At 46.6% G+C, this 16,644-nt stretch overlaps 1 protein-coding gene across 3 annotated transcripts in view; it reads left to right on the forward strand.

Annotated features, from left to right (window-relative positions):
* Positions 1 to 16,644, forward strand: part of TUBGCP3 (tubulin gamma complex component 3) — an 89,118-nt gene that overhangs the window by 34,562 nt on the left and 37,912 nt on the right. For 2 of the 3 annotated variants that reach the window (XM_087864971.1, XM_045772881.2), the window contains exons 12-17: positions 5,170 to 5,280; positions 5,581 to 5,689; positions 9,290 to 9,479; positions 11,953 to 12,088; positions 12,820 to 12,888; positions 16,503 to 16,638. In XM_087864971.1, the coding sequence (XP_087721097.1) occupies positions 5,170 to 5,280; positions 5,581 to 5,689; positions 9,290 to 9,479; positions 11,953 to 12,088; positions 12,820 to 12,888; positions 16,503 to 16,638 (751 nt within the window). The remainder of the gene's footprint in view (positions 1 to 5,169; positions 5,281 to 5,580; positions 5,690 to 9,289; positions 9,480 to 11,952; positions 12,089 to 12,819; positions 12,889 to 16,502; positions 16,639 to 16,644) is intronic. The other variant, XM_045772882.2, reaches the window with a different exon arrangement.

The following is a 16,644-nucleotide window of genomic DNA, read 5'->3' on the forward strand; positions in this document are numbered from 1 at the left end:
GACCCAGCTTGAGAACCCCCAGTTAGAACAAAACCTCCAAGAAAAGTCGTGGACTGCCCCGCTGCCATGGATGGGAGCTAGTTTCATGTAGGCTTAGCACAGGTGTGAGCGTGCACAGCAAGCTCTTCTCCTGCCTGGGGATGGGTGCAATGCCAGTCAGGTGTGGGACCCGGAACCGTCTCTGCTTGTCTTTACTGGAGCTCTTGGACCTTCCTTCTCTGACCCAGCTGTCCACTCCTTGGTGACTTTCTTGCATGAGGCTCCTACTGAGAGCAGGAGATCTCAGTGTCTTTGCTGCTGGTTCTTCAGAGCTTGTAGTTCTGTCCTTCCAGGAAGCTCCTTCACGTGCCAGGATTTACCATGTTCCCTGGAAAGGCTTCTGTCTGTCCTGCTGCTTGCAGTGGTCAATGTCCTGCCTTAGCTGCTCTGGGTTTGGCTGTCTTGCAACCCATGAATGATTTTCTTTTCCTTTTACCCGAAATTTCAAATGGCCTCTGAGCTTTGCTGTTTCTGGTATGGAATCATTAAAAATTGCCTCTGGGTCCACCAGTTGGGATTTTACTGTGAATTGTTACAAAAATATAGGCCTCTTTAGCCCAATCAGCAGGAACTGGTATCCAACTTGCATTTTGTTTATCTTCTGTTATGAAATGCAAAGGTGGACAAAAATAGAGCACTCTAAGAATTTATAAATATTGTAAATGATTAGAAAGTACTTTCAGCATTTGGGAAGAGGTTTCTAATTATTTTTGGCTGTTACAAAGTAGTACAAATGAAAACATTTGGTTTTCACTTTGTTGCTAGTGCTACCTGGAGAAACTATATCTATTAGGCCTTTAGTGGCTCACATGGGTTTTCTCCCATGAGTGATTGAGGTGAGCAGTTATGCAAGTTTAAGGTAAGAACAAGATAGTTCAATGTTTTTTTCCCCTCTCTTTCTTTTTTTAAAGATTTTATTTTTTTATTTATTTGAGAGAGAGAGAGCGAGAGAGCACGCGTGTGTGTACGAGAGAGCACAAGCAGGAGGCCCACAGAGGCAGAGAGAGAAACAGGCTTCCCACTGAGCAGGGGGAGCCTGACGTGGGGCTCAGTCCCAGGACCCCAGGATCATGACCTGAGCCGAAGGCAGCCATTTCACTGACTGAGCCCCCCCAGGGGCCCCAAGATAGTTCAGTGTTAATTTACTTTATTTTTATTTTTTGCCTTTTGGATAATTCTTGTCAAAGGGCGAGGGGCTTCAGCTAGGAGCAAGAAAAGAAGGGCAAAGGTAAAAGGTCTTTGCTTACAGAATTTGAAAATTTGCAGACTTCAAATGTTTACTTAAATGCTCTAAAACTGAAAATCTACATCCTTGGATTGGAAGGTCAGTGACTGAACTAGAGCTAATGCAGTGACTGCTTTTCGGAATATATGTGGATGCATTCAGCACTCTTGTTACTCTGTTTCTTTTAAACTTTTGCTAAGAATTATTGAATTTAAAAGTTTACCATATAAAATATGTTACCATTCTGACACCTCTGTGCCCCACCCCTGACGTTCAGTGATTTCATCCGCTTACATCGCACATGACCTTTCCCCATTGGGGTCCAGAGCCTCTGTCCCTGCTCTCTATGTGGCGGGGGTGGGGGCCCTTGGGAGTTGCCTGCCTGTTGACAGTTGGAGTTGGGGTCTGTGTGTAATAATGGATCTGTTTCTTAGAAACTATGCTGCTTGCTAAGAAAATTACCCTCTTCATTTCTGTTTTTAGTAGGGAGGCCTTGGCATTTGTCCAACAGTTAATGAGAAATCATGGTACAATTATGTTATATTTTTTTCTCAGTTCTTTCTGTGTTTGACACGTGGTGAAAATTAAAGAACCTTCAGTGGAAGATGCATCAATGAAATAAAAGCAATTATGTTCTGGCCTTGGTTTTTTTCCTCTATAACTATATATTTTTCAGAGGATTAATTAAATGCTAGGACGTACCTATTCCCCTCAGTGTTTGCTGGGAGATTGATTGCACGCTCCTTTGCCCTCGGATGAAGTGATGCTTTCATAATTTCTAAAGATGACTGAATTGCCTGAGTTTTTTATCTTTTAAAATAAATTGTCTTATTGCTCTTACTGATAAAAACCCGGCTACACTCCAACTATCAGGGTAAATTAGTGTGTTGTTTGTAGAAACTAGCTCTTCTGTTTAAGTGAATAACTGATAAATACAATTTATATGCAGTTCATCTAATCTGTTGAATGGTAGGCCACAGAGCAGTCATAGTGTGGTGATCGGGTGACCTTTTAGATTACTCATCGTGGGCTTATAACATTTTAAAAAATTTCTGTCAGGGATAATTGACGTGTATTTTAAAGTGATGAGAGCTTAATTATAGTAGTACCGATTATCCTTCAAAGCTGTCACTGGTTACATGTTTAAAATTAGAAAGGGAATATAAATTAAAAAAATCTAAAATATAAAAATCAATATATACTTTGGTAATTTCAATTTGTACCTAAAGATAAGAAATTTGAGTTGAAAATAAATATAGTGATCTCATCCTCTTGGTCTTAAAAATGTTGGCATTTGTTCAAGTATCTACTTACAGAGGAGATTGGCTGTGTGTAGTTGATACCACGTAGGCCTGACTTAACAGGGATCTGGCGTCATTAAAAATTTTGTTTCCTTAAATATTTATCCTTGGGAGTAGATTTCCATGAACAGGAAAAAACCCACCTTTTTTCTTCGATTGTCTTGGAAAAGTGATGTTACTGAGAAGGTTTTTTTACTGGCACCCTCTGTTCACTCATTGGCTTGAATTACTTAGCTCTTCTGGACAATATTTTTTCTGATTTAAAAATATTTACTACTTAAAAATATTTGAGCGTATTAACAGAGAAAGGTTATTAGTAATCCTATCATGAACAGATAACCTGTTAATATTTTTTGTATATTTCTCTCTGTGTGTATCAGGTACTGTGCATGCGTTGATATTTTGTAACCCTTTTACTTTAATTTGAAGTAAATAATGAAAAAAACCTTTTCAACCTTCCTTGAATATTTTTCTGAAACATACTATTTTGCATTCCTGCTAGGAAACCATTAATTTTGTATTGCTGTATAATTACTAAAAATATTTTTGAAGTTCTTTAAATACATTTTGTCTCTGTGGATACACTTTCCGTAGTCGGGGTTGTGCGTTGTTCGCCTGGCGATTTGGAACTTGAGTCAGAATCACCGAAGAGGCGCTTTCAGTATGTTATGACTTAACTGGATTTTACAGTTCTGCTAGGAGCCACATTGCCATGTGTAACATGGCCAGTGCGGAGTCTCAAACCATCCAGCTTCTAACTTTAGACACTACCAAGTACTGAGGTTGTGGTCCAAGTGCCATTTAAAAGGAACTAGGGCTCCTTGGAGGAGGGGCTGAGTCTAGGTCTGGGGGAGAAAGGAAGAAGATGAGCACAGAGCATCTTCCGTCAGAAGCAAGGAAGACAATGCGGCTCAAGTCTAAAGGACGTCACCTCCAGCTTGAGGAGGCTCCCGGTGTCCCAGAATGGGAAACCTGGAGTGCCAATAAGGACAATAGGTGTACAGATTGGAACAGAGATGGACGGAACTCCGTGTTCATGATGATAAAACGCAAAGCCCGCTGGTCACCATGGGGGGCTGGGAACTAAACATGCTAGCAAATACCTCCTCAGCCTCTCTTGCTCTCGTCAACTTTCCACCCTTTTGATCTAGTGATATAATTAATGACAGCGAGAGTTTCTGACAAGGTGTCCTAGCTCAGACGAAAAAATGGCACATTAAAGAGAAGGTGCTCACTGGCTTGGCCACTAGACAGAAGGATGCTGTCCGGAAGGAAACCTAGACCCCTGCATCACGTCTGAGATAAATCCTGGAGGGATGAAGGACCTGAGTCATAAAAATAACACAGCAGGAATGCTAGAAGAAAATTATGTAAGATATTTGTGTAATCCAGGAATGGGAAGATCTTAGGAAGATGGGAAACTCAGAAGCCACAAAGGAGGACATTTACCTACACAACAAATATGGAACAAAGCAAAAATGTAGAATATACCGTAAATGGTGGTACATGATTAACTTGCAAAAATTCATAATACTTGACCCACCAATGGTCATTATCCCGAATATAACAATTTTCATATATTGATGGAAAAAGGGCAAAGTCAGTTGAAAGATGGGTTGAGGAGGTGAAAAGACAGTTTAGAGGAGACTAAATGCAAATGGCCATCCACATTATGAACACAGGCCCAAGTTCCTTTGTCAGAACAGTAACAGCACAAGCAGCTGTGCTTTCACCAACTGACTGGCAAAATCTGGAATGAGCACGGATGAGAACATGGAGCGTCCTGCTTGTGGGAGTGTCAGTGGACGCAGCTGTTTGGAAAGGAAGTCGTGCACGTCTGTAAGAGTTAAGACTTGCTTTGACTCAGCAGCTCTATTAGAAATATGGTTTATAGAGATAGAAGCAGGAGTCTGTCAGGACATCTGACTGACAAATGAGAGTGGCCTCGTTGTGGTCGCAGGTGAGCTGGAATCAGCAGTTCCTCTCTTCCCACCCGTGCTCTTTCTGTTGTCAGGGGTCAGGCTGCTCGATGGGGTCAACAGAGGTGAGGAGCACAGTGGACAGGGGAGAAGCTTCTGAGCCAGGGTAGTTCTCAGGAAGGTCACTTCCTGCAGCGCTGCTTGGTTGATGGGTGCCGGCCACTCGTATGTCCAGGTCTGCCCGGAGCCCGCAGCGCGTGAGTGGAGTAGGTTAGCTTCGGCCCGTCTGTATCCCAGACTTGGGGTCTCTGCAGGAGAGAGCCTGCGGAGGGCTGCACACGGCCGGGGGGCAGCACCGCTGGAGGCCTGCACGTTCTTGCTGAGGGAGGAGAGCTCCATCGTCTCACCCAGACCCTCGAAATTACACAGCAGAGGTTACCACTGATGGTCATCGTGAAGCTCGTACATCTTCAGGAAAAATCCTGTTTCGTTACTCTTCCATTTAAAAAGTCTGGGACATACGTGATTCCATTTAGAGAATGATGTATCAAAAATGCTTTTTAAGACAAGTTTTGCTGTATAAAGGGCAGTATCCTGTGTCTCGAGAGCTTTGCTTCGGTGTTGCTGTTAGTGGGTAGTTTGCTGCAACGGTCACTGTCTGACGCGGCTGTGTCTCTACTCTCAGTTTTTTGTAGCGTCCGACCCAGCGGTGAAGACCGACCGTCTGTGGCAGGACAAATACACCTTGCGGAAATCGATGATCCCCTCCTTCATCACAATGGACCAGTCCAGGAAGGTAAGGCCGGGAGACAGACTTGGGGCTTTGTATCTGCCTGCATCATGTGACAGAACCAGTCTTCTTAAACATGGTTTTACTGCGTTTTATGAGTAGAAGTGTGTATGAATTGAATACATTGACCCGTTAATATGTGTTTGTTAATAATGTCTTTTCAGTTCCTAGAATTCACTTGATACTACCCCAGACATTCTTGTTCTTTAGTTTTTAATTAACAGTTTGTTGTTTATGAATATTTGTAGTAGTTCAGTGATTAATCATTTTTATATAAAGGTAACTCTAAGGTATTTTCCTTTTTAGGTCCTTCTGATAGGAAAATCAATAAATTTCCTGCACCAGGTTTGTCACGACCAGACACCCACTACAAAGATGATAGCGGTGACCAAGTCTGCAGACTCACCCCAGGACGGTATGGGCGTGATGGTGGTGGAGGGGCCGCGTGTGTATATACTGCTTGAAGCATTCTTCGTCCAGTAGGACTGACAGATTTTCTGAATTGTTATCCAAAATACCTTAATACGTAGTGTGAAGTGGATGAACTATTACTGTGTAAATTTTCAATTCCCGTTTTATGTGGCATTAATAAGTACTGGATGAGGTGAAGCTGTTTTATACTCAGTAACTATTCTTAGTAACTTATATCAGTATTTTTTTTTTTTAAAGATTTTATTTATTTATTCAACAGAGAGAGAGACAGCGAGAGAGGGAACACAAGCAGGGGGAGTGGGAGAGGAAGAAGCAGGCTCCTAGTGGAGGAGTCTGATGTGGGGCTCGATCCCATAACGCCGGGATCACGCCCTGAGCCGAAGGCAGACGCTTAACCGCTGTGCCACCCAGGTGCCCCTATATCAGTATTTTTTAACTGCTGTAGCGAAGGTTTGCCGAGGAAAGAACGGACAGATGTTCCTGTGGTGGCCGCAGCTACCGAGGAGGCTTATTCACAGGTGTGGATTGTACGCAGAGTGCCTTCTGCTCCAGACCTTGTCTGGTTCCCTCCGTCACTGCTGTCCTCTCCCGTTCTCCCCATCGGCCGCCCGCCCCACCTCAGTAATCCCACCACAGTCGACTGCACGTGTACAGCTTCTGGTCTTGGCTGTGTCTGCTGCTCACGTGCGCGTTCTGACTCTTTCTGTGCGTGGGACGGCGTGGCAGGTATAGGCAAGACGGTACGAGTTGTTCATGCCGCTGGCTGTGCCTTCCACGAGCTTGCAGTCTAGGTGTGAAGAGAAACGTGTGCAATAAGGTGAAATCCTAAATTATCAACAATTAAAGGTAGGAAGTGCTAAATGAGACGAACAGATACGGTGCTGTGAGTGTGCGATGCTGTGGGGTTGGCTGGAGGCACTGTGTGTACGCTAGACCCCAGCCCTTTCTCACCTGGCATCACCAGAACTTTGTACCCTGTGACCGACCTCTCCCCCACTCAGCCCTGCAGCCACCACTCGACTCTGCTTCTCTGAGTTGGGCGGCTTCAGATTCCACTCGGAAGTGATACCAGCCGGTATTTCTATGTCCGCCTCATTTCCCTTAGCATAGTGTTTTCCGGGTCCATCCGTGTCGCCACAGCGGAATTGTCTTCCTTTTTTAAAGGCTAAATCATATTCCATTGTGTGCGTCCCCCACATTTTCTTTAACCGTTCATCTGTCGATGGACGCTTGGGCTGCTTCCGTATCTTGTGTATTATAAGTATTGCTGCGATGAACATAGCATGCATATGTTTGCTATTTCAAATTAGTGTTTTCAGTTTCTTTGGGTAAATACTTAGTAGTGGAATCACTGGATCATATGGTAGTTTCATTTTTAATTTTTTGAGGACACTTCCCAGTGTTGTCCATAGTGGCTACACCCGTTTGCATTCCCACCAGCCTTGCTCAGGGCTCCCCTTTTCTCTGCATCCTGGCCAACACCTGTTGTTCTTGTGTTTTTGATTCTGGCTGTTCTGACAGGTGGGAGGTGGTACCTCTCTGTGGTTTGATTTGCATTTCCCTGGTGATGAGTGGTGTACCTTTTGGCCCAGTTTGATTTTTAGTGTCTGAGAGGACTCGGTGGAGGAGGTCTCCAGAGTGTATTTGAAAAGCTACACTGAACATCCAGATGGAGGTCAGGGCCAGCTGTAGGGCTTTGGGAAGTGTCCGTGTCACCATGCTGGTTAAGGACAGGGCTCCGTGGCATCGCAGACGCTCCAGCTGTTGGGGTCAGAGGCCTTTCCTTCCTGCCCCAAGTGCATTTAACACACACAATTTAGCATACATGTTTTAGGGATTCATGGACCCCAGGTTAGTTCTTAGAATAGAGAGAGATGTGGTCCAAGTATAGATTTTTGGGAAGTACCTATGTTTAAGAGGTAGAACAAGGAAGAAGAGCCAGGAGAATTGTACTGACAGATTTTGACCTTTCCCTAGTGCCCAGAGAAGACGACCAGCTCAGGCCACGTGGTGTGGTGCCTGTGCTCGCATGCGGGAGGGTCCGGGGGGTTGGGGGTGCTGCTGCGTTACACGACTGCCTCTCTCCGCTGCAGTGGCGACGCTGTGCCCGCTGCCCCCACGCTGCCGCGGTCTGCAGGACTCGGGTTTCTGTGCTGTTCAGGCTGGTAGTATGGTTGGCAAGGCAGCAAACCTGCAAACACTGCTGGGAACACAAAAGCAGGGAAGGTGACTTTGTGTTTCTTAAATGTGAAAAGTTTTGAATGTTTGAAAGTGTGACCAAAGAGTAAAGAGGCCATCTTTACAAATGAGGGTGTGAAAGAGGCCTAACCCATCAGGGAACAAGGAACGTGCAGGTTTGGCCACGCTGGGCTCGAGCTGCTTAGCGTTAAACCTTTTCTCTGGGATGTAAATCCTTCATGACTCAGCCGTGGTTCAGTAAAAACGTTTCTGGGGGGTAACATTTACATTTCTAAAACTACATAGATCAACAGGAGTGTGCACCCCACTCCCCATGGCCCCTTAAAACGTGGCCACGGTACCGCTCACGTGTCGTGTCCTCACGTGACTGTGTCCTCAGACTTCACCTTGGTGGAGAGCAGCGTGCGTGTCCTCGCCCCGCACACCCACAGTAACGTGTGGTCTGAACAGCCGCGATACAAAGTAGATCCTTCTTACTGGGACTGTTACTCCGAGCAACAAACAGAAAACAACCCTGAAGGCTCCTGGTACTTGGGAGTGGCTGGTGGGGAAGACGGCGGTGCTGCAGGCCTGGCCTCGTCTTCTCTGACCCCGAGCAAGGCTCCTGCCTCTTCTCCAGCAGGGGCTCAACAGTGGCTTCTTTTCAAGCCTAAGTATTGTTACAGTTTTTAAATAAAATCAAGTATTTAATTTTATAGGTGGTTTTGTGCCATAGAAGTGTAGATTAGCATTAAGAAGCTCTATTATGTGTGTAATCTCCCTGTGTATTTCTTCTCAGTATAAACCTGTGGAAACATTTATTTTTTTATGTTACTGCTGAGAGTTAGGTCTCCTTGTTGGTGACAGTCTGCTCTTACTCCGTGTCCCCCCAAAAATCTCCCAGCAAACCTTCCCCTACGGTTTGCTCCCCGGTGCAGCTGGTGTGGCAGCCCCGACCTTACAGCCAGGCTCCCAGTTCACGACACTCGTTCTTAGACGTGCCATCCTGTGTGTTCTCGAGACTGCTTCCCAAAGTATCTCGTAGGCGCGTGTGGGCACTTGAGCGGTGACACCCCCCCCCCCCCCGCACTGCTCACCAGCGTGTTGGAGTGTGGTTTTGGGTTCGTAATATTGCAGAGGGTGACTTGACCTTGAGATCCAGCAAGTGCCAGACTGCTGTTGGGCCCCTCTCCCAGGTCACGGGGCAGCCGGCCACATGACGGCATGTCTGTGTCCTGGGGCTGGGGCTCACTCGCCTTCCTGAGCACGCACGCGGCCTGTTGGGTCTGTCACCAAGGTCATTTGGGGCTGTGGCAATGGCTTTGGTACATGGGAGCCTTTCGTTTTATCTTTATAAAATTACAATTTATGCACATCTGTGCACTTCTTTTGTTCTATTTTATAGCTGCAGATTTGTTCACAGATTTGGAGAATGCATTTCGGGGGAAAATTGACGCGGCTTACTTTGAGACCAGCAAGTATCTGCTGGACGTTCTGAACAAGAAGTACAGCTTGCTGGACCACATGCAGGCCGTGAGGCGGTACCTGCTGCTCGGCCAGGGCGACTTCATACGGCACCTGATGGATTTGCTCAAGTAAGCAGAGTCCTCGGGTCCCACGAGCACACGGTCGGTTGCAGCGTGAGCACAGGCCTGAAGAATAAATGGCATTAGAGGAAAACTTGTTGAATTCTTGTAGAACAGATCAGAAAGATGAGATCTGAAGAGATGAAAGTGTCACGTCGAGGTCCCTTTGCGCTCGTTCTGTGCCTCGTTCGCAGAGGAGCCTTGTGCCTGGGGAGTGCTGTGGCACCGACGGTCCCGTGTCCGAGGGTATGCAGTGGAGTCACACTTAGCTCTAGTTTGAAATGAGTCCAAAAAACGTGTTGTTGCAAACTGAACTTTTCCCCATAGTTTTAGTTTAAATTGGTTCTTGGGGGAAAAAACTCCCATAAAGCAAATATTACCGCTCTTTTTGTTTTGTTCTGGGACATTTTTCATGGCATCTTCCTTTCTAGAATTAGATGTGCGTCCTTCCCCTTCAACTCCCTCTGTCCTAGCGCCTGTCCTGCTCCCGGCTCTAGATAGACAGGCAGACCCTCGGGATGCATCCCCGGCTCCCAGCTGGTGCTGGTGAGTCAGCGCACCGAGTGCGGGTGACTTTCACTCAGGCGTGGAAGAACGGAAATTGGGGTTGTGTGATGCTCCCTTTAGAACACTTAACAGAGTGCGTTGCCTTCCAGTCTTGCCTGTGTGCTCATGAGGTGGTTCTAGTCGCCTGGCGCTCAGAACTCCTGAGGGAGCTGGTTGAGGTGGTTCGCTGGGCCCCCCGCGGAGTGGCTTGGTCCCTCGGGTGGAGCCAGGATGTGCATTTCTCCTGAGGCCCCCGCTTCAGACACAAGCCCCTGAAGTCCCATCTTCGGTGTGAAAGTAGTTAGTTTGGGGCACACACAGCAATCACTGACCCACACGCTTAAGCTCCTGGGTAACCGTGTGGGTCCGCGGGAGCAGGGGTTGGTGATGTGCCAGACGGAAGGGCTTTGTGGTCACACCTGTGGAAGTATCGCTTCTGCAGCCCGAGTAGGTAAGGGGCCTCTGGTGAGTTCAGTCCTGGTCGCGAGGTCAGCGCCTGCTGGCTGTGTGGCTGGGGATGAGTGCGTGAAGGGGGTTCATGGGAGTGTGTGGGATGAGCCGGTGCAGGGGTGCAGGTAGACGTTGGCAAGGCCCCTCTTTCAGTTGAAGGCAAGATGCAGAGGTTGTGGTCACATTACGGATTCAATCATTTAGCTGACCTAACATTTGCCTTATACTAGGTTTTTATATTTAGAGCATTTCATGATTGGAAGATCTGCTTCTGGAAGGCGTGTTTTAGGGTTAGGGTTTTAAAAGGGGGGAATGCCACTAATCTCTAGCTAGCCTCAGATGTGTGAGTGATGGTGCTGTGGTCCTTCATTTTCTCTGCCCTGTGTTTATTGAAGTGAAGGCTTGTAGCTGCAGAGCTTTTAAATGCACACGTGGGGATAATTGGCAGGGATTTTTCCCGGTTTCAGTGAGAATAGTTAGCATACGTCACTGTGTAAGTGTAAGGCGTACAGCATGATGACTTGATTTCCATCCGTTGTGTAGTGGAGACCACAGTAGGCTCAGCTGACATCCTGTCTTCTCGTGTAGATACACAAGAAGAGAAGAGAAAAAGTAAAAAAAGCTTTTCTCCTTGTGATGAGAGCTCGTAGGATTTGCTCTCTTACCAGCTGTCCTGTGTAGCACACGGGGTGTTGGCCATGGTCCTGACGTGGTATAGTCCGTCCCTGACAACGGCAGGTTTGCTGCGGACGACCACCTCCCTCCGCCTCCCCTCCCCGCACGGCTGTGTTCTTGACTTGGCCAGCTCTCAGCCACAGGGACGTTAGCTTATTTGGAAACCCAGACATTGCAACCCTGAAGAAGTGTTTGCTGATGATGCAGTAATTTTTAGTCTTTAGAATCATGACGTCCATGTCTCCAGTTGTTCTGATTTAATGAGGACCTCTCTTCCCGTCAGATCTGTGCAGATCATACTAGTTCATGTCACTATAGGCCAGACTTAAGTTGAAAACTTTATTTTTAATGCATGTGGCGCATTGTAAGTATTTTCAAGTTAAGTGGAATCAAAATTAATTTTTTTGAGATTTACAGAACTGTTTTACTCCCCAAAATACTTGGTGAAATCCTATTGACAGTTAATTTTGTGAAACTTTTTTTTTAAGATTTTATTTATTTATTAGGGAGAGAGAGCACAAGTGGGGGGAGGGGCAGAGGGAGAGGGAGAAGCAGCCTCCCGCTGAGGGGGGGACCTGATGCAGGACTCAATCCCAGGACCCTGAGGTCATGACCTGAGCCGAAGGCAGCTGCTCTTCCAACTGAGCCACCTGGGTGCCCCTAATTTTGTGAAACTTTTGTTCCCATGTTGTAGTGGGTTTTTTTGTCTTTAGTTTTTATAATTTGAACCCTTTTTATGAATCTGGAGTTTTTACAAAGCTCATTAAGAAGTCAAGTAACATTTTCTTTTATTTTTAAAAAATGTCTTAAGACCAGAACTTGTCCGTCCAGCTACGACTTTGTATCAGCACAACCTGACTGGAATTCTTGAAACTGCCGTCAGAGCCACCAATGCCCAGTTTGACAGCCCTGAGATCCTCAAGAGACTGGACGTGAGGCTGCTGGAGGTACTGGGGCCTTGGTCCTGCAGGCAGTGAGCTCCCCGGGCCGGTGAGGGCGTGTGGTCTAGGCTGGTGGGTGGGGCGTCGCTGCCTGCGTGGCGTGATCTCAGACCCGTGCTCTGGGCGGGACCCTGGGCACAGAACCTGCGGCGCTCGCCGCAGCGCTGGCAGCGCGTCGTGGAGTAGACCTTACTCCTGTTACCGGTAATGTTACAGGAGCCACAGGGATGACAGGCAATAATACTACTTACCAAATAATCAGATTTATCAAAAATCGATGTGTTTACTTTCAGTTTGATAGAAGATGCCTTTTCTTTGGGGAATGAGAATCAGAAACATCGTACACTGTGTGCTTAGCTATGATGAAGGACCATTAGCAGAGCCTGTTGGGTTTTTAAAATGTTGACTTTTAAAGGATTTGGGACATAGAAGTCAGTGAGTTTTTGTCATGAAAATATGGTGACGAATTTTTAAACAGATTTTATGGTGCTCATTCAGAACAACACCATTCACTGCATGATATCTTCAGAGTGCCTCCTGGGTGGCTGTGGTTCCAATGGCGAAGGTACAGGAGGTGACAAAAAGATGCGGTTCCCATGTAACTGACGCTCAGACTAGTGAGCGCTTCTCAGAAATCGGGCTTTATTTTACTGCCTTTTCTCTGAGGATGGGGCAGATCCTTTGGCTGTAAGTGGTGCGCTGGCGGGAAGGCCTGCAGTGTTTGTGTTTGTCCTCAGGTCTCTCCAGGTGACACCGGGTGGGACGTGTTCAGCCTGGACTACCACGTGGACGGGCCCATCGCAACGGTAAGGCCGTGCGGGTGATGGGACCCCGGCTGCAGGTCCTCACGCTGCTAGCTGCCGTGTTTCAGCACTGGCTGTCTTCTCTAAGAGCTTCTAGAGAAAGCCGTCACTCGACATCCAGGGTAGACCCGCCGGATGAACACTGAAGCCAGAATCGTGTGTGTCTTTTACACAGTCGTTAATGAGCGCTGCAATAATCTGTAATTTCAAGAATTCTAAAAAATACCATTTGTTCCATCACAGGTTTCCACGAGTACTTAATAAATGGATTGCTCATTATGCTCCATTGTTCTTAGATCATAGCAAGTAACTCAGGGTAGTTTGAAAGGAACCAGAAAGTGTATTTTAGGGCAGTCACATTTTTCCCACTTAGATCAAATGTGATATTTCGATTTCATTTAAACTGACAGGAAATAGCTGTGCTGTTGGATGGAGTGCGTCTGCTGCGCCTCACGGGAGTCCGCTTCCCACTCGTCACAGCTGGGGGGCTGACCATCAGAGTGCGTCTGCGGTCGGCGTGCCCCTTCCCTCAGCACTCGTGCTTTTCCTCAGACCTGAGTGAAGCCTCCTTCACCAGGAAACTTCTTTGAACTTACTCTAGTCATTCTGTATCTGAAATATTGAAGGAGGGCGTGCATTTCTTTTAATTATTGGGAAAAATACTCCGTGAAGAAGTAGTATAATTTGGCTCTAAAATTTCTCCAGGGAGGAGTCCCAGCCCCGCCAGGGTGCTTTTGTAGGGCCGTCCTCTCCCTGCGCTCCCTGCGGGCTAGCGGCATGTCTGCTGCGAGTCGGTAGCTCCTGGTGCACTTGCTTTTACACACACATCCCCAGTGTGTAAACTGTACCGGATCAAAGCCACTGTATTGTAAATGGTTTCAAATTCTTATTCCTTAAAATACTCTGTTCTGGGGCGCCTGGCTGGCTCAGTCGGTTAAGCCTCTAGCTCTTGATTACTGCTCAGGTCATGATCTCAGGGTCCTGAGTTCAAGCCCTGTGTTGGGCTCCATGCTGGGCACGGAGCCTACTTTAAAAAAAAAAATTCTGTTTTGTGCATTATTATTTAAATTAGAAACTTTGTTAATACTGAGTACATTGCCTGTTATTTTTTCGTACTGTTAAAGCTACCATAGTAAAGGCAACTTTATCTGTTATTTTAGAGTATAAATGCCTTGAGTATTAGGTAAATTGAACACGGTCCATACACAGTTACGGAATTGTTTCATGATACTGCAGACCTTACCGAGCGTACACAGTTACGTGTGGCGCATCTTGTGTATAAACACTTGGTTATGCAGTATATTTTTAAAATTTTAGATTTTTGAAAGCTCTAGTCAAAATAGTCAAGAAGTTTATATCACAGATTTATTTAAAGAACAAATTTAGGGTGGGTCTCTAGCTGTGGCTAACAAGTGTTGACTTCCGTGCCAGCTCCAGCAGGTGGAGGGTGCACCTGGGGGGCTGCTCTGGGAGGGGGGCAGGGCCTGGGGACGCATCAGCAGGATGTGCCGGCGACGTTGTGCGGGAAGTGGTATCTTGCACGTCTGGCCTTTGCTGTTCCAGTCCTTGGGTTAGCCTGTGTCCCGGCTTGTTATATTTTCAGCTACAGGGAATATTTTACTGAAAGATATTCTTCTAAAGTCAAATTTTGGAAGAAAATGGATTATCCGCTTTTTCTCTGTTAAATGTATTGTATTATCTCTGTTCCCTTTATGTTCTCATTAATTGAGATTGTCATTTTTGTAGAGAATTATAATGAGAACGTATCTTATATTAGTCACATAATTTTATCTTCTATAACATAGTATAATTTTAGGTTCTTGCTAATTCTGTGAAGAAAGACATGGAGGGATTATCTCTGATCTTCTCACTTGGGTACTGAGTAGGATAACACCCATGGGCTTCTGTCCTTGATCTCCAGGGTGTTAGATGAGGGGTCGAAGCTTATGTAACATTTGTCTGAACTTCACACAGGCAGTCAACTGAAAGACCATACACGCGGCCAAACTAAGCGTGAAGGGCGTTTCCCTGTATAACTGCAGTGGGGTGGAGTGTTTTCTCTGAAACACTCACTGTTTTTAAAGAATTGTGATTTAACTGGATGTTTGTAAATTGGGTCACACTAAATGTGCTCCAGGAGTCTGGCACTTACAGGATCCCTCGAGATAGTGTTTGTATAGCAGATTTCTTTAATTCACTTGTCAAATTGTTTCATCCAATACCCTTTATTTCTATAATTGTGTAAACAATAGTGTGGGCAGCAAAACAAAGTAGATAATCCCCAGAACATTTCAGCGTCCATTCAGAGCAGTTCCTCACCTCTCCTGTTGAGACACACAGTCACGAGTTAGTGCTGAGCTGCCAGATACCGGCACAAAAAGGCCTACGGAAGAATAGACAGGTAATCCTTGAAACACGTGAGCAGTGCCGAGAATATACAAAAGACAAGGTACAGCAGTGTACTTCGAAGTGCTCAGATTGCAAGGGTCCAGTGATAAATGTTCTGTCTGGAGAAGGGCCTGGGGAAAGGCGTGTGGCCTTTGTGCTTGAGGGCCAGGCGGGGTCTGGGCCGGAGGAGAGTGTGGACTAGCTAGGGCATAGGGGGTGCAAGGGGTTGATGTGAGGGAAGGCCCCAAGGTGAGGGGCCGTGCTCCTGGAGGCCCGGCTCAGAGCTGCTGCCATGGGAGGCCCCACTTAGGTGGGCTGTTTCCAGTTGTTCATGCTTGCATGGGACAGGCGGACACTAGAAGATTCTTTGTGGTTCACCTGACATGCATATTTAACTGTACCCCATAGGGAGGTGGCGTGGAAGGAAGGCCTCGTCCCACGCCTGCCCACAGGGCTCATCCTCCCGGGATGGGACACTGCTGGCCATTTGCAGTGAAATGGCTTCAACATATGTGAAAACAACCCGGAGGCCTCTTTGCAGGCTGGAGATCCTTCTGGGCCAACCCTCCATGAGATTCACCACTCTCATATCTCCCTCGGGGGTGTTGGGGTAGAAAAAACTGCTACGTAGCTGGAGCTGGAGTTGGAGTTAAGAGTCCACATGTTTGGGGGTGCCTGGGTGGCACAGTGGTTGGGCGTCTGCCTTCGGCTCAGGGCGTGATCCCGGCGTTATGGGATCGAGCCCCACATCAGGCTTCTCCGCTATGAGCCTGCTTCTTCCTCTCCCACTCCCCCTGCTTGCGTTCCCTCTCTCACTGGCTGTCTCTGTCTCTGTCCAATAAATAAATAAAATCTTAAAAAAAAAAAAAAGAGTCCACATGTTCGACTAAGATTTAGGCTAGGTTTAAAAGTTCCAACACACCGTTTACTGGCCGTGTCACCTTAGGCCTCTGTTTCTCAGTCTATAAAATTGGTATAAAAGAATCGACCTTTTATTACTGTGGGTTTGCTCAACGTGCAGCTTAGCACATCATTAGTCATTGTAGTTGAATGTGATGGTACTTTCCTAGAATGTAGTAGCTGCTTACACGTTAAGAATTTATTAGAGTTGATTGTGTGTTCTCTGGCTTTTTTTGCTTTAAAAAAAAAAGACGAAAGGTCGAGACCTGTCCTGGGACTCTCCTTCCGTTGCAGAGCACTAGCAGCCTGTCTTGTGCTGTTCTTTTCAGGTGTTCACCCGAGAGTGTATGAGCCACTACCTGCGAGTGTTTAACTTCCTTTGGAGGGCTAAGCGGATGGAGTATATCCTGACCGACATTCGAAAGGGACATATGTGCAACGCGAAGCTCCTGAGAAGCATGCCGGGTAAGC

This window comes from Ursus americanus, chromosome 10, assembly GCF_024610735.1.
Source record: "Ursus americanus isolate L20-20 chromosome 10, mUrsAme1.1.p, whole genome shotgun sequence".
NCBI classification, from domain to species: Eukaryota; Metazoa; Chordata; class Mammalia; order Carnivora; family Ursidae; genus Ursus; species Ursus americanus.